Below are 18,717 nucleotides of genomic sequence, written 5' to 3'. Positions count from 1 at the left end.
GTTTAGGCTGGTGGTGATGGTATAATGTTATGGGGAATGTTTTCTTGGCACACATTGCGCCCCTTAATACCAACTGAGCTTACATGAGTATTGTTTCTGAACATGTGCATCCCTTCGTGGCCACACTTTACCCACCTTCCAATGGCTACTTCTAGCACGATAACGCACCTCCTCACAAAGCAGAAGTTCAAATTGGTTCCGTGAACATGGCAAGGAGTTCGATGTACTTCAGCGGCCTCCACAGTCACCAGGTCTGAATCCCAATAGAGCACCTTTGGGATGTAGTCGAATGAGAGATTTACAGCATGAACGTGCAGCTGAGAAATATATACAAATATGACCACTTCATGAGCCATAACAAGCAGAAAAAATGGACAAGCATCTGAGCTATTCTGACAAGGGGTTAAATTGTGATGGCTAGACGACTGGGTCAGAGCATCTCCAAAACGTCAGGTCTTGAGGGGTGGTTCTCGGTACGCAGTGGTTAGTACCTACCTCTTTCAACAGGATAACGTGCCCTGCCAAACTGCAAAAATTGTTCAGGAATGGTTTGAGGAACATGACAAATAGTTCAAGGATTTGACTTGGACTCTAAATTCCCCAGATCTCAATCTGATCGAGCGTCTGTGGGATGTTCTGGACAAACAATTCTGATCTAAGGGGCCCCCATCCCCCAGGACGTAAAGGATCTTCAGCTATTGTCTTGGTGCACATCTTCAGAGGTCCTGTGGAGTCCATGCCTCGACCGGTCAGAGCTGTTTTTGGCAGCACAATGGGGACCAACACAGTATTAGGCAGGTGGTTTTAATGTTGTGGCTGATCAATACATTTTATTACACAATAAATTGAATGTTAGAATTGTGAATAAACTTGCTGCTTTCAGCTATTTTTTTAGTATTAAAACTGATATACTGTGGGCTCACTTTTTATTGTTAGAGATTTAATGAAAAAAAATTGCCATTAAGCTACACATAACATGCTTTAAAAATTTTTTTTGCAAATATATTAAAAATTAAAAACTGAAATCTCTCATTTAGCAAAGTATCAGACCTTTGACTAGGGCACTCCAAATGAAGTTCAGGTGCATCCTGTTTGTTTTGATTATCGTGTGATGTCTCTACATTTGCCACAGTTGGACTCCAGGCAAGTTCTAATTGACTAGACATGATTTAGAAAGGCACACACCAGTTTTTATAAGGTCCCACATTTCACGGAGCATGAAGTCCAAGTACACCACTCTGATTAAATTGTGCCGAGACTTAGATCTGGGGAAAGGCTTAACACAATTTCTAATGCTCTGAATGTTCCCAGGAGCACAGCAGGCTCCATTATTGTAAAATGGAAGAAGTTTGGAACCAGGAACTAGGAATCTTGCTAGTGCTCTGTAACTAAGTAACCTGGCTAGAAGGGCCTTACTCAGTGAGGTGACCAAGAACCACAGTGGCCATTCTAAGGAAGCTTCAGAAGTCCTGTGCAGAGTTGGGAGAACCTGCACGAATACTCCATCTACCAGGCCTTTATGTTAGACTGGCTAGATGCAAGCCATTCCTGAGTAAAAGGCACATGGAAGACACTTAAAGGATTCTGAGTGCATAAGGAAAAAGATAGAGAGAAAAAAAATGTAATCTTTGGGCTGAACTCCAAGTGCTATGTCTGGCAAATCCATGTATCGCTTATCAACTGGCTAAAACCATCCCTAAGGTTAAGCATGGTGGCAGCGGCATCATGCTATATATATATTATATATACATACATACACACACACTTCTCAGAGGTAGGAATGGGGAGACTGATCAGAATTGAGGTAAGGATGAATGCAGGGAGGTTCTTGAGAACCTGCTCCAGATATCACACGACCTCAGACTGGGATGTCGTTTCACCTTTGAGCACAACAACGACCCAAAGCGTACAACCAAGACAACACTAGAGTGGCTTTGAGACAAGTCTCAATGTCCTTGAGCGGTCCAGCCAAAACCCAGACATAGGTGATAAGAACTGAAGGTAGCAGTTCACAGTTTAATCCGATTGTTCTTGAGAGGTTCTGCCAGGAAGAACGAGAGAACTCCAAGTGTGCAAAGTTTGTGGAGACTTACCCTAGACGACTCGTAGCTCTAATTGCCGTCATAGGTGCTTCAACAAAAGCGCTGAATAAAGGGTCTGAACACTTATCTAAATTTGCACAAAAAAAAAAAAGTTTCCGAAAACATGTTTTTGTTTTGTTATGTGTAGATTAGTGGCAGAAAGTATATTGAACCCATTTTATATTAAATCTGTAAACACAAATTTTGCAAACCCACTGTAGGCTACAGTATTTGCAATGAATACAATCATCTAGACTACACCATGATGAAATCTCAGCATGGACTATAGTTTAGCATGCGTTCTAGTTTTTAAGACTTTTCTTAAAATAACCAAATGTTCTAGTTACTAAAATACACATGAAATCTAGTGTTTATGTCACAGAAGAGTTAACTATAGATCATTATCTACACATCCTAGGAAGAGTATTATACTTTCCTAGTCTGTTTAGAAGCAATATGATTTTATTATTCCGGTCACATTATGTGAGAGATTTTTTTGGTTTGTTCTTTGGGAAGAATGTGTTATTGCAGTGTTGCTGTTAATCATGCCCTTTATATTTTCTCCCAGACATTATCTTCACAGGAAATTTTCACCTCTTCTGTAAATGGCTAGTGTTTAATTAATGCATGCAGCCCTCCACAGACGGACTCAATATAGCTTTATAGGAGTTTCCTAAACTTTCTAAAAAACTTTAAATAAGCTGGCATTTAAAGCTGCAAGATAAATTTAAAAGCTTGGGGGGGGAAACACACACACACACACACACACACACACACACACACAAGTCTGGGCATGTCGAGTCAAAAAGTGAGCACTAGAAAATAATGGAACACTCAAGTGAAATCATCAGTTCATACTTTTTATTTTAACAACAGTTAACTACTCTGGACTATGAATGCTCATGACTAGTCTCTTCTGAAAGAATCACAAACAATGCTTTAAGTACAGAAGTATAACCACCCATACAACACTGAAACCATGAATAGTGCTGCAAACTCAAACAGATCTGGTTCTAAGCTCCATATAGGGAACTGGTGGTGTCAGTTTGTGAAATAGTCCAAATACTGAAGCACTCAGCTTTCATCAGCTTCCAGATTAATGTTGTTCCCAAATTTGGCATACAACTGAACCTTGAGATCTCCGAGGACTTCCTGTATTGATGTTACTCGACCTTCCAGAGATTTGATTTCCTCCTTCAGTGTTTCCTGTAGAGATGGGGACATCGAGAACATTCTTTAAAAAAAATTCTATATGTTGGCCTGGATGGCAAAGTCTACATTATTTAGCTCAGGTGTAGTGGCCTGGGAAAAACTGTCAATGGATCAATGTGGCTGAATTCTGGAAAAATCAGCTTTTGAGGTCACTAGGGCTGTGAGTGTGGCCATGACAACCGTAGTGGTAGTTTGTCTCCTGTGGTAGTGTCACATCACACGCCACATTAAGGTTTCTGCATGAGTGGGCACTAGGACAAGTATAAATTACAACATTTTGTATACAAGTGTAATAATAACAATAGTTATATTCATTTGTATTCATAGCCTACCATATAGCGGGAGATTTTACATTAATACACAAATTACGTAAACATAATCAAAACGCCTTATATGGTGGTGTCTGTTAGTTTGGCGCGAGTTTGTTTGAGCAAAATCCAGCCAGGCAAATCCTGCTATTTCACTTCGGGTTCTGCTGCTGTGATGGATCTTGTTAGGAAGCCAAATGTTACGTTGGCGATCTGGGAGCATTTTGGATTTGTGCCTAACGAGAGAGAAATGTGCGACTGTGTTTCACTCCATCCACTTCTCCTTCTCCCTGCGGCAATCACAATACCATATCCCACGCCACGTTTCTCATTGCAACAACACGACAACAAGGCGGTATTGAGCTTCACTGATGGAAGTTCTAAAATAAACCCTCATGTAATTGATTTAATTTTAGCCTATAAAATGATAGATAGATAGATAGATAGATAGAGTGACATTAAGGCCACCATCACAGCCCTAGATGTCACCAAAAACATTTGTGGAAAGATTTTATTTATTAAAGAACAAACCTAAAAGCTTTAAAATAATTAAAAAAAAAGATATTATTTGTACATCTTAAGCAGTACCTTCACTTCTAGTCGCATGCAAAAAAGAGAGAAACATTTCAGTTCAGCAAAGCGTATAGTGTTCAGAACAATAGAAAACATAAAAATTGAACAATTTGACATGTCTATGGATTTCCCAGGCTGCCACACGCATAAATAAATAAATAAATAAATAAATAAATAAATAAATAAATGCAAGACTTTAATGACTAAGACACAGCAGAGATGTATTCAGGTGTTTCCCTTAGAGCAGCTCTGACAGTAAGACCAACTGCATGTCAAATCACATGTTTATATTAACAGTTAATTACTAATTCTAATACTTTATCATTTCTACAGTGACAATCATTCATATGGACATTTATGGAGTATAACCGTTGATATGGTGACGGTTTCTGTACAAATCCGTTTATTTATTTTTTTTGTCTTTTAATTTTTTATTTAATTATTTATTCATTTTCATGTGATTCATATTCATGTGATTCATTTACGTATGATACATTTTCATGTGATTCATTTACGTATGATTCATTTTCATGTGATTTTCATGTGAACGAATCACATGAAATCCATTTATTTCACACTTATGGAAGGAGTCTCCAGTATCAGAATAGTAAGTTTTCAAAACAATGGGAGTGACAATGGATTTTTGCACTTACTGCTTTCTCAGCGGAGCCCATTTCCGACATGGGGGGGGGGGTTATTTATCACAACGGCCGATTTAAATCTTGTAATTCTGCCCCCTCCTTGCAATTTAGACATCCACTTGAAGCAGTACCTGAAATGTGACTGACTACAGGTAACGAGTGCGCTAGCATCTGGCTTTCCTCGTCCTGACTAGCTGACGAATGTTGTTCTTACAGTATATAGCCCATTTACAGAGAATGACTGACGCTTCGTCGGTGCGTTCTTTGCAAGCCACTAAATGTCAAGTGGATGTCCAAACCGCGAGAAAAGGTCAAAATTGTGAGATTTAAACTCGCGATTGCGGAGTAATAAAGTCAGAATTGCGAGATATAACGTCGCAATTACCTTTTTAAATTTATTTTCCTCCATGGCGCAAATAAGCAGTATGGGGGGGTGGGGAATTGCGGGTGGCGCACAAACAAAAACCACAGCTTCTTTAAAACCAGGGACGTTAAAACCTCATTTAAAAAAATACATAAAGGCTTAAGGAGTTCAGAATGCACAGCGACAACCAAACTAAGACAAATTGGTTGTCTTTCCTCTAAACTTCTAAACTCTACACAGCCTAAACTTCCCACCGCTAACTGATCTCTGCAACTATACATTCATGAAGCCCAATATTCAGGGTCCTCACTAGTGTTGGGTAGAAGAGCATGTCCGAGTGATAAACTCCGCTTTCTAGTACAAGTCACCTTACTCGACTCCTGTCCACGGCAACGTTTTGTCATGAAACACACCAGTAACTGAACATCACGTTTGTTTAAAGTCACATGATCGATATAAGAGATAAAAAACACAGTTTTTGTTACTCATGGCATTTGCTCGAGTTGCGCTTTAAAGGGTAATCGCTGACCTTAGCGGCCTCTAGCATCAGCAGCGTGTCCTCCTGCGTGTGACTGATGAAAACATCTCCGATGTGATATGGGATCGGGAGATCATCGTCCTCCAGCATTAAAAGGTCCTCGCTTGCATCCTCTAAATTCTGAAGAGATTTCTGGAAAAGAAAGAAAGAAAGAAAGAACTCCAATAAACAGGATAGTGATCGGCGTGGAGCGTCAGAATATTAATATTTCAGTCAATGGCATAAACACGGGCTTACTTTTTTGGCTTCTATTTCATCCTTCAACTCGGTCACCCGATTTGTGCTCCTAGCAAACTTATTAATCTTCTGCTGGTCTTCGAATGTGACATTGACATCTTCGACCGCCTGAGAAGGAGATAAGTGCGTAATGACTACTGTCTAAACGCAGAACATCTTTTCATTTCTAAAGAAAGTTAAAGAAAAAAAAAAAAAAGAAAAGAAAAATACACCCCGAATGACTTGCGTAATCGATACATTATGCTTAATTGTTCAGAACGTTATTTAACGACTAAATCCTAAGTTGATTTAAACTTCCTTATGCTGGTTTCCTTCATTACCCACAATGCCGTTTGACTACCTGCAGCACCAGTGGGAATTCACGTCTAGCTAAAGAGACCTTCAGTCTTTTAGTGTACACTCTGCTTAAACAGATCAGCTTCCAAAGCTTCAACTTTGTACAGGCATTGTACTCATCATCTTGTAGATCACTAGCTAGCCAAGCTGGAAGTCAATGTACACTCACCCTCCACTTTATTAGGAACGCCTGCTCATTAATGCACTTATCCGATCAGCCAATCATGTGGCAGCAGCACTAACGCAAAAAAAAAAAAAAAAAAAATCCAACCAAACATCAGAACGGAGAAAAGAAGAAAGAGAGAAAGAAAAAAAAAAGTGTGATTTCTATGACTTTGATCATGGCGTAGATCTTCTGGGATGTTCTCACACACAACGTTCTCTACAGTTTACACAGAATGTTGTCTAGAAAAAACAAAACATTGTATGAGCGCCAGACCTGTGGGTGGAAACGCCTTGCTGATAAGAGAGGTCAGAAGAAATGGTCAGATTGGTTCGAGTTGCCAGGAAGGATATAGTAACTCAAATAATCACTCTTTACAACCGTGGTGAGCAGAAAAGCATCTCAGCGTGCACAAAACATCGAACTTCGAGGGAGATCAGCGACAACAGCAGAAGACCACACTGGGTTCCACTCCTGACAGCCAAGAACAGGAATCTGAGGCTATTATGGGCACAGACTCACTCAAAATAAACAGATGAAGACTGGGAAAAGTCCAATTGATTTAAAAAAAACCAAAAACTTCAACTGTCCAGTTTGGGTGAGTACCCATGATAGCCCCAGATTCCTGTTCTTGGCTGACAGGAGGGGAACCTGATGTCTCAAATAAGCACTCTGTACAACCGTAGTGAGCAGAAAAGCATCCCAGAATGCATAAGACATAATACATAACTCGACAGCCCATCCACCTCAAGATTCGATGTCTTGTGCATTCGGAGACGCTTTTCAGCTCACCACTATAGACTCCCAGTCTGGTCATTCTCCTCGGAAATCTCTCAACAAGCTGTCTCAGCCTGCAGACCCTCCACACACACCGTTCTGTGTAAACTCCAGAGACCGCCGCGTGTGAAAATCCCAGGAGATCAACAGTTTCTGAAATACTCAAACCGACCCTTCTGGCACAAACAACCATGCCATGATTAAAGCCACTGAGGTTTTTTCTCCTGTTCTGATATGATGTGAACATTACCTGAGGCTCTTGACCTGTATCTGCAAGACATTAGGTATAAACGAGCAGGTGTGTCTATTAAAGTGGACAGCGAGAGTATACGTCATAGAGCCGCAACGCATACGGGGTGTGTCCAGTGTTTGCTGTCTCCATTTCTTCGAGTATATCGTCTGTAAACCGTATATAATATGCCTGCTGTTTGTTGTCTGCACTGTATATCGCTAGTTTGTGTTGTCCGTCCCACCAGGATTTGGCGATCGCAGAAATTAACGCAAAAGCAAGCACACACCACAATATTCAGGGAAACTCGCCCTTCCTTTTTTTAATAAATTACCACAGACTTCAGCCCAGACACGTCATGTGATGTCATCATAACGCGCATTCAGCCATCGTCGATTCATGTGCGTCGAACACGAGTACAGCTAAAAAAAAAATGTCTCATTTACCAACAAACATCACTGCGAAAGACGGTTTCATGCCTCGAAATTTCCCATCAACCACCATCATAACTGCACCAGGGTTAGGCACGCCCTCCTGTGACGTCAGCACGGCGCACAATCCCTACCTTCTCACAGGGAGAATGAAAATACAGCGCCAACTAACAGTTTAGCAAGAGAATCACTAAATATAACACAAACATGTCAATGCAGACATATTTAATGCGTTTGAGAGTGGACTTTTCCTTTAATGGATTTGATTATAAGAAGCCGCTTGCAGAAACAAGCTTAATATGCACAAACCAGGTAAGATTAATGATATTTTATAGTGTATAGTGTATAAAATGCCTTAGAAATCCAGTTCAGTGTTGCCAAATAGGGAGATATTCATTCTGAACCTGGTCCTAATTGGCGTGACTCGCTAGCTAACGGTCTAGCAACAGAATTAGCAACGAATAATATTTCCAAAGAATCACACATACAAACTACCATTTACGCAAAAGTCAAAACGCTAAGTAAACCTAAACAGAAATCCGATAGTAATTTTAAAACTAACACAAAGCGCAGAGAGACTTACGACAGATTTCTTGACGGTGGCTGCCATCTTAAAACGGAAGTGGAAGCCCTTATGGCGTTCTTCCAACCCTGTATTTTTAACAAATCCCGCCTCCCTCGCGAGGATTGGCTATTAGTTCGTACTCTCAATCTGATTGGACAATTCACTTAATCAATCCTAGCGCAGAAGCCGGAATTGATCGAAATGCGGGTGGGGAAAAGAACACCCGTTGTCAGTAAACGGTGAGCGACGCAGAAAGTGTCGATTATTAAATGCGAAATTAAATTTCTTTCAAGTCGCTTCGATTTTTAACAGTTTTTTTTAAACAGATGACTTAAACTGATTTATAACAGTTTACAAAAAAACACTGAAATTCCTGTTTTGTACATGTGCGGTGAAATAAGGACGTTGTAGAAATACTGACATCTACTGGACAAAATAGTGTGACTAATGTAACAACAAATAAAGAAACAATAAGTGGTGAAAAATAAATAATAAATAATAATAATACCATATTATTGTTGTTGTTATTGTTGTTGTTATTATAACAAGATATTTAAATATTATATTATATATACACCACCAGTCCCCCCCCCCCCCCACACACACATTTTATAATAATAATAAAGTCTTAAAGACTCTGGAATAACACAAATGGAACTATGGGAATTATGTTGTGATAACAAAATCCAAAATAAATCAAAATAATTAAATATTTTAACATCTTCAAAGTCGACGCCCTTTTTGACTACAATTTCCAGAAATGTATTCTTGGCGATTTCTCAACCGATTTCTTGAGGAATTTCCCTGAGATGCTTTTTAAACAGTATTAAAGGCATTCCCACCATTGCTGCACACTTATTGGCTGCTTTTCGGAATATTTCTGCTTTTCGGAATACTCTCCAAGTCATCCATTAAAAAAAAAAAATTGTAGATAAAATGTTTTCTAATGAAAGGAATGAATATGTTGGCACAATTATATTTTTGTCTGCAACACTGATTTCAAACATTCAATCATACACCTTCAGACCTTCAGTGTGTGTGTATGTGTGCATTCAATGTATTATCAGTGCTACAGTTCTGTTCATTAGTCAGGGCTTTTGAATCTCAGTACATTTCTGTGTGAACATAGCTTCCAATACTGTTTTAATGCGCCTTTGTCCAGTGCCTTGCATAATTATTCACTCCCCTTGAAGCTGTTCTTGGAAGGCCCCAGTGTCTATTGGAGATTACACCTTAACAGACAGCATCATGAAAACCTTGGAGACATCAAAACAAATCCAGGAGGAAGCTTGGTAAATGTTCCAATTATGGTTTGCTTATTAAAAAAAAAATACTTTAATTTCCATTAAAAATGAGAATATAATGGCACAACAGTGACTCTACAATGATCAGCCATAACATTAAAACCGACTGCCTAATATTGTGTACGTCGCCCTTGTGCCACCAAAACAGCTCGGACCCATAGACTCCACAAGACCTCTGAAGGTGTGCTGTGGTTTCTGGCACCAAGATGTCAGCAGCAGATCCTTTAAGTCCTGTAAGTTGCGAGGTGGGGCCTCCATGGGTCAGACTTGTTTGTCCAGCACATCCCATATATGCTCGATCGAATTGAGTTCTGGAGAATTTGGAGGCCAAGTCAACACCTTGAACTCTTCGTCGTGTTCCTCAGACCATTCCTGAACAATATTTTGCCTCGAGGAGGCTGTCAAGTCAGAGAAGTAACCACGAGGCCAAGGGTAACTCTCAACATCATGCTACCACCACCATGCTTCATAGTGGGGATGGAGTTCTCAAGACGATAAGCAGTGATTGGTTCGTGCCAAATGTAGTGCTTGGTTCCAAGGCCTTTTTTTGTCTCATCAGACCAGAGAACCTGTTCCACATGAGTCCAACATGCCTTTAGGCAAACTTCAAACAGGATTTCATATGGCTTGCCACGTCTGGGCCATGGTTGCCCTGTGAGCAGTTTCTCCAATATATTGTGGAATCTCTCCAGCTCCTTCAGAGTTACCCGTGACCTCTTGGTTGCTTCACATATGTTGTTTAAAAAAGTGTCAAAATTAATCATTAAACCAATCTTTACACAATTCACTAGACAGAGCCAATTCCTGGTTTGAAAAGTAAACAACATTTATTTTAATAATAGATATTCTCTCTATCTTGTTCCTTGGTGTCTCTTTAGTAAACATCCACTTTGTAAACAGCAAGCTTGCTGCACCCTAAGGCAAATATTAGCACAATGCTTGCAGCCTGTTTTATGATGATTTTATTATTGATTTAGATCAGTGGTTCTCAACCAGGGGGGCGCGGAGAGATCGGAAGGGGGTCGCAAATTATTTTCAAGAAAAAAACACAGACAGGGCATCATTTGTGTACTCAGTGTATTTTATTGCTTTTCAAATAGCATGTGTATAGATGAAAAACCCCGCGTTCCCTCTCCCTCTGTATGTTCTTTTTGCTGGGAGAGGCGGAGCTTTGCCTGCCGTTTATCTCGCTGTCAGTGCAGTACCAGTGCTGCTGACTTAGCGACTTTTTTGCAAAAAAAAAAAAAGCACCTAACGACAAATCTAGTGACTTTTTGGACAAACCTTAGCGACTTTCCAAATATCACTAGTTCTGTCCTGCGAGTGCGAGGTCTTGCTTTCCCGCTGCACTCTCACCTCTCTCTGCGTCCGCTCTGTTCGGCGAGGGGCCGAGAGCCGGAGATTTAACAACGTCATGGATGACGAGACGCGCCCTTCCTCCCAATTTACATCATTCACATGCGAATGCTTTTAGAACGCGAGACGAATGCAACATGTTTCACACGTAAAACAGTCCACGTTATTACAGCCTAGTTCTCTCGTTCAAAGTAATTATAGCGTTCAGAAACATTTTTGATCATTCATGGTCCACACCTGTCCGTTATATAGTTTTATAAAAGTCGTAAAAGTTATTTTAAAAAATCATAAAAGCTATGAAAAATAATTTAAAAAGTACAAAAACACAAAAGCAAAAAAATCTATCTATGTATCTATCTATCTAAAACAGATTATAGATTAGGTGTATATATACTATACAGATAGATTTTATATAGAATAGATAATCATTATACTCGGTCTCCTCCATTATTGGGGGGGGGTGCCACATGATAGAGGAGGCTTGGGGGGGGCTTTAGTTACAAAAGAAGGTTGAGAACCTCTGATTTAGATTTAAACATAGCTAATAAATACCAACACATATTACAGCTGTGCAGGGACATAATAATATTTCTTTTTTTACTTTTGCAAAAATGTATTATTTTTTTTTGTTAAATGCTCAGCCACACAAGGCTATTGGTTTATTTGAATAAATATGGATTTTTGGACTGGTGAAGCTATACACACTGGAATTCCTAGGGGGCCTTTAAGGACTTCGATGCCTCGCATGTCTGAAGAATTCCTTTCATGATGGCAGAGGGCAACCAGAAAGGAATTTCTCTTCCGCCTCCACTGTGTACATTTACAATGTGACATTTACACTGTAACTCCAGCCTCCATTTATTACCACATTATTAACTCTGAGCAATAGACGATCGGTCCGAGTGCAGTTTATGGCTTTGTTCGTGTTTTCCATCATCATGCATCACTGTGACTAGGGTTATACACTTTGGGCATGTTGGCTTCTTTGTTCAGGGGGCAAACTATTTTTAAATAATAGATTAGTTTGAGTGAAAGGAAATGTTCTTTCTTGTTTCCGTGATTAAATTCAAGCCTCTACACTATAGGAATGCATGAGAATGAACTAAATTCCTGGATTGGGCGTGAGCAGCAGAAAAATTTCACGACTTTAAAGAATAGACTTTGTATTGTTGACTCAGAGCGCAGATTAAAAAACATTAGAGACACTGTAAAGTCTCAAACTTTTTGTAGCTAGGGACTCTATCATTGAAAAAGAACCCCCCCTCCCCCCCTACATATATATATATATATATATATATATATATATATATATATATATATATATATATATATATATATATAAATTTTCCACGATCATTTTTGTTTAAATGTGTACAATAATATTATGTCTATTTATTACAGCCTTAAAGCTTTTAATTCCTGTAAAGTTTGAGAGAAAGCACAATAGATCCAAGTAAGTGTTGTTTATAGTCCAGGTCGTTTTTGATTTATTGAGATTTGTATTAAACCAATTCAGTTCAAGTGATCAGTCAAACTGGCTGCTAAGTATACGAGTTCACTGGTGTTTTGGGATTTCCACTGCTGTAACTAAATGGGAAAAATTTTTTTGCAGAACCCCCGGGAACACTACACGGACCCCTTGCAGTCCCCGGACTCCACTTTGAGAACCACTGCTGTAAACGACTTTACATACAGGGCTGTAGGTTAGTAGAGAGCACCCCCAAGCCAGTCTACAATTGTGTGGTGGCCTGGGAAAACCCTTCAGACGGTAAACTTTTTACTATACAGTTGAGGCCTTAAGTTTACATACACCTTACAGAGTCTGCAAAATGTTATTCATTTTAAATAAATAAATAGATAAATAAATAAATAAGAGGAATCATAAAAAAAATTTATATTGTTGTGTATTTAGTCTTGCCCTGAATAAACTATTTCACATAACAGATGTTTACATATAGTCCACAAGACACAATAATAACTGAATTTACACAAATGAGCCAATTCAAAAGTTTACACACCCTTGATTATTAATCCCGTGTGTCGTTACCTGGGTTACTGCGTTTGTGTTTTGTGAGAGTTGTTCACGAGTCCCTTGTTTGTCCTGAGCAGTTAAACTGCCCCACTGTTCTTCAGAAAAATCCTCCAGGTCCTGCACATTCTTTACTTTTCCAGCATCCTCTGCATATTTGAGCCCTTTCCAACAGCGACTATATGATGTCGAGATCCGTCTTTTCACACTGAGGACGACTGAGGGACTCGTACACGACTATTACAAAAGGTGCAAACGTTCACTGATGCTCAAGAAGGCAACACGATACATTAAGAGCCAGGGGGGTGTAAACTTTTGAACTTTTGATGATCAGTATAAATTGTTATTATTTTGTCTTCGGAGAAACATTTAGATATCTTATGTAGATTCTGAATTGCAGTACTAAATGAAAATAATGAGATATTTAAACAAAATAATACCAATTTACACTATATATAGTTCTGGAAGCTACGGGCTTTCCTGAACTGAAATACGTTTCTCTTTTGATGTATCTCAAGTTCTAGCATTTTAAAGTTTACTTCCGAATGTGAAAACAGTGAAAATCACATTTAAAGATTTCATTCTAATTCCACTTTAAATGCATATTAGGAAGAAAAAAAGAGTTAGATTTAGGTTCTTAGGTTTATACACATACACATACAAAATATTTTCCTTTTCAGAGACTCTTCCAAGTAGCACATGTCTAGTCAAGAACCTTTCCAAACCAGGTTCCAGGTGGATTCTGGGTCAGACATGTTTATTTATTTATTTTTTTCTTTATAAGGGTGGCATTGGACACAAAGCCTCAAAGTCTCTCAAAAAACTGGAATTTATGGAATGTTCTAGCAACACATGATGCTGAGCGGAGAGCGTGAAAATCGAAAGATGATCAACCTAAAGCAAAATGGACTCTTTGCTCAGATAATGAACTATACTCAGTGCTCACAAGCTTTAGATTTCTAAGCACACATGTTGGAGTACAATTATGCCGTTTGATTTAGTCACACATTACCGATGGTCACACTCTCATTAGAAAGGTAAAATTTTTTTTTTTTTTTAAACTACTTAACCATATACATTATGGGAGGCAAATTGTACAAAATTATTAAATCGTTTAAGCAGTGAAGAAAAGCTCATTTTGGCATGTCTGAAAAGCAGAAATGAAATCAACAAAAATATTTCTTTGCATCAAAATGAAAGCGGCAGATTCAGCATAATTTTTTTTTTGTCGTTGTTGTGCAACACAGACAAAATGTGGGATTCTAAATTGAGACCAAGAATGCTGCTCTCACACTTGGATCAAGAAAATGCGTGTTTTCTTAAGACAGGCTTCACTTTTTTTGTGTGTTTTGCAATAACAAATCAACAGGTAGCACAAATGTGCATGTCTTCACCCGTTCATGCATAGTAGCAACATATAAGAGGTACATCACCGTTGCTGCCATTTAATATAAGTCATTGTCCTGATTTCAGTTGCTTTCTAGGCTATTTGCTAGGCTAGTTTCTCATGCCACTAGTATTTAACTTTCTACACAAAGTCCAAAACTTAGTAAAAAATCAAATTAAATTGTGGCACACGCAAATGAATGCCTTAATCTTGCAACCGTCCTAAACGGTGTACTTTCTTTCAAGAATATTGCTAGATTTTGTTTATTTATTTTTTGTAATCAACATTAGATATTTTACATTTTAATGTTAATTTTTGTTAGATAGATAGATAGATAGATAGATAGATGGATAGATAGAGGGATAGATAGATGGATAGATAGATGGATAGATAGATAGAGGGATAGATAGATGGATAGATAGAGGGAGAGATAGATAGATAGATAGATAGATAGATAGGTAGATGGATAGATGGATAGATAGATAGATAGATAGATAGAGGGATATATAGATGATAGATAGATAGATAGATAGAGGGATAGATAGATAGACAGACAGACAGACAGACAGATAGATAGATAGATAGATAGATAGATAGATAGATCTGATATAAACAAAAATTAACATTCAAATCTAAAATATATAATGCTGATTACAAAAAATTGATAGATGGATAGATAGATAGATAGATAGATAGATATAGATAGATAGATAGATAGATAGATAGATAGACAGACAGACAGACAGACAGATAGATAGATAGATAGATAGAGGGATAGATAGATAGAGGGATAGATAGATAGATAAATAGATAGATAGATAGACAGACAGACAGACAGACAGATAGATAGAGGGATATATAGATAGATAGATAGATAGATAGATAGATAGAGGGATATATATATATATAGATAGATAGATAGATAGATAGACAGATAGACAGATAGATAGACAGACAGACAGACAGATAGATAGATAGATAGATAGATAGAGGGATAGATAGATGATAGATAGATACATAGACAGACAGATAGATAGATAGATAGATAGATAGATAGACAGACAGACAGACAGAGGGATATATAGATAGATAGAGGGATAGATAGATAGATAGATAGATAGATAGAGGGATAGATAGATAGATAGATAGATAGAATCTGGACATTGTAAATAATTCATGAATGAAAAACTTATTGCATCCACTCGTCATTTATAACTTGAACTCATGTTACAATGTACTCATGGAAAAAAAATAAACATTAACCACAAATTTTTTAAGCATGATACATTTGTAATGTGAGATGCGTACTCACATTCTCCATCATTACTGCCACAACCTACAGTATGGTGGCTATCTGAAAGAGGCTTAAACTTAACGAAGCCCTCTCTAATGTCATAAGTAGAAACATGAACTGTATTGCCAGTGGATCTCGATTATGGTTTCACATTAGTGCTGTGTTTGCTTTGGAATTGGTATCTTCTGGAAACACATATTAGAAAATAACTGGTTAGATATCCACGCTAGAGGGTTCTTTGGTTTGGCTCTCTAGGAGAGCCTGTAAAGGTTCCCACATATACTGTAAAAGAATCTTCCAAGTAGCACACGTCCAGGAAGTGAAGAACCCATCCAAACCCCGAGTAACATTTTTAATACGAGTATAAAGTGTGTTCCAGGTGGATACATGTGGGGTTTTGGACACAACACTGAAACGTCAGCAACTCCATCTGTTCTCGCAGTGACTGGGGTGTTTCAGAATGGAAATATGATGAACCTACCTCAAGCCAAAGTGACTCTTGTGCTCAGATAATGAACTATAATCAATGCACAAGCTTTAGATTTCAAAACACACACGTTGGAGTGCAAATAGATGATATTTTATACTTTTTTATTATATATTTCATACCCCTTACAGACAAATCACAATAACTTCACATGTAAACAATCACATCATTTTTTTTTTTTTTTTTAGGCACATATGGTCATGTGAAAAAATAAGTACACCCCATGGAAATTGTTGGCTTTTTTGACAAACATTTGATCATCTTTGTAACAGTGCCTATTAATAAAGTTGATATACCTTGAACAAAATCACAAGGAAAATGAGCTTTTTCAATCATTTAGTCAACAGAAATCTCAAAAGATGGGATGGTGCTCTGGTCTTCTGTGGAAAGAGTAAGTACACCCTAAGTAATTCCCCTTTAGCAGAAATAACTTATTGTAGGCGTTTTGCAGCAGTGGCATATATATATATATATATATATATATATATATATATATATATATATATATATATATAACAATACGTTTATTGTTGGCAGAAGCATTAGGTGGGGGTGGAGTGGTACTTCCAAATAATACGGAAAATTTACATGTATATACCATGCTGTTGCAAACGTAGAGAATGCGGCAGCATGCGAGTTATGCTTAATTAATTATAATAAAGGTTTAACTCCACTGCTGTGGCATTTCTGACAATGACATCCAATTTGTTTATTTGTTTTTTATCCAAAACCATTCAACGACAGAATCATACAGTGGTTTAGCACGTCCTCACGTGCTTATTTAAGTGTTAGTTACCAGTGCGTAATAGTTGACACGTTTTAATGCTTTTGTGGTATGTTTTGGGGAAATGCATCTAAGTGAATGTGTAAGGCATTCATATCTTTGACTTCATGATAGCTTGCAAGTTTACAACATCATCAAAATTGAACACGAATTCAACATGATTACCTTCTTGATTCTCATTGTTTTGTTTCGTAAAAATAAAAGAAATTAATATTTAGTAATATTATCATATCCCTTTTTTTTTTGTTTGATTTATGTGTTATGAATTGTATCCGTATCAACGTCTTTCAAAAGCAACGTGCAGGAAATGCTCAATTGCCTAAAAGACAATGAGATCGAGACTGTTTTCCCCTCTCTTTCTCAACTCCTACAAATATATGCCACATTACCTGTCTCCACATCTACAGCTGAAAGTTAAAATTCATGAAATCCAATGAAGAGAGGCTCCCTGACCTACTGATACTCTCTATCGAGCGTGACATTCCAATTAACCGTGAGGAAGTCATTAAAATGTTTAAAAACACAACAGACAGACGAATACTGCTTTAAATACAGGTGATTTATTCAGTAAATAATTACATGTTTAAATATTGTAAAAAAAAAATAAAAAATCACAAAAATTTGGTTATGTACATTAAAGTAATATACAGAGCCCTCTACTAATATTGGCACCCATGGTAAATATGAGCAAAGAAGGCTGTGAAAATTGTCTTTATTGTTTAAATGTTTGAGCTTTTGAAAAAAAAAAAAAAAAAATCTCAAAAGTACTCTGCTCTCATGGGTGTCACACAATTGCAAACACAAAACAGATTCATCAAATATCTTCGTTAAATATAGGTGTGCAACAATTATAAAAGCCCCATAAATTCATATGAGCAAAATATATTTGAAGTATATTCCCACTGATATTTAAAATAAATAAATAAATAAATCAGTACACCTTGGTGGAAACAGGAAATTGTTCAACCATGACTTCCTGTTTCACAGGGGTATAAATATGATGTAACACATAGGCCAAATTCCCTTAGTCATTCATAACAATGGGTAAGAATATAGCTGTGATGTGCGGTAAAAGGTTGTTGAGCTTCACAAAATGGGAAGTGGCTATAAGAAAATAGCACAAGCATTGAAAATGCCCATTTCCACCATCAGGGCAATAATTAAGACGTTCCAGTCAACTGGAAATGTTATGAATCGACCTGGAATTGGACGTGTGTCTATATCGTCTCAACGCACTGTGAAGAGGACGGTTCGAGTGGACAAAAAATCTCCAAGGATCACAGCTGGAGAATTGCAGAAGTTAGTTGCGTCTTGGGGTCAGAAAGTCTCCAAAACTACAATCCGCAGTCACCGACATCACCACAAGTTGTTTGGAAGGGTTTCAAGAAAAAAGCCTCTACTCTAATCCAGGGGTGGCTGTGACTCAGGTGGTAGAGCGGGTTGTCCACTAATCGTAGGGTTGGCGGGTCGATTCCTGGCCCACGTGACTCCACATACCAAAGTGTCCTTGGACAGGACACTGAACCCCAAGTTGCTCCTGATTGCAAGTTAGCGCCTTGCATGGCAGCTCTGCTACCACTGGTGTGTGAGTGTGTGTGTGTGTGTGTGTGTGAATGGGTGA

The 18,717-nt window shown here is 38.1% G+C and overlaps 1 protein-coding gene across 1 annotated transcript; it reads right to left on the bottom strand.

The window, feature by feature from the left end:
- Window positions 1-2,920: 2,920 nt before the first annotated feature.
- On the bottom strand, window positions 2,921-8,550 carry pfdn4 (prefoldin subunit 4). The gene is made up of 4 exons (XM_053644226.1): window positions 8,474-8,550; window positions 5,955-6,062; window positions 5,709-5,849; window positions 2,921-3,287 (listed from the first exon to the last, which is right to left on the bottom strand). The coding sequence occupies exons 1-4, from the start codon at window positions 8,498-8,500 to the stop codon at window positions 3,156-3,158; spliced, it is 408 nt and encodes a 135-aa protein (XP_053500201.1). The 5' UTR covers window positions 8,501-8,550; the 3' UTR covers window positions 2,921-3,155.
- Between the last annotated feature and the right edge of the window lie 10,167 nt (window positions 8,551-18,717).

Source organism: Ictalurus furcatus, chromosome 15 (assembly GCF_023375685.1).
Source record: "Ictalurus furcatus strain D&B chromosome 15, Billie_1.0, whole genome shotgun sequence".
In the NCBI taxonomy this organism is placed as follows: domain Eukaryota; kingdom Metazoa; phylum Chordata; class Actinopteri; order Siluriformes; family Ictaluridae; genus Ictalurus; species Ictalurus furcatus.
The sequence above is the reverse complement of the archived record's forward strand: the minus strand, read 5'-3'. Positions and strand labels throughout refer to the sequence as shown.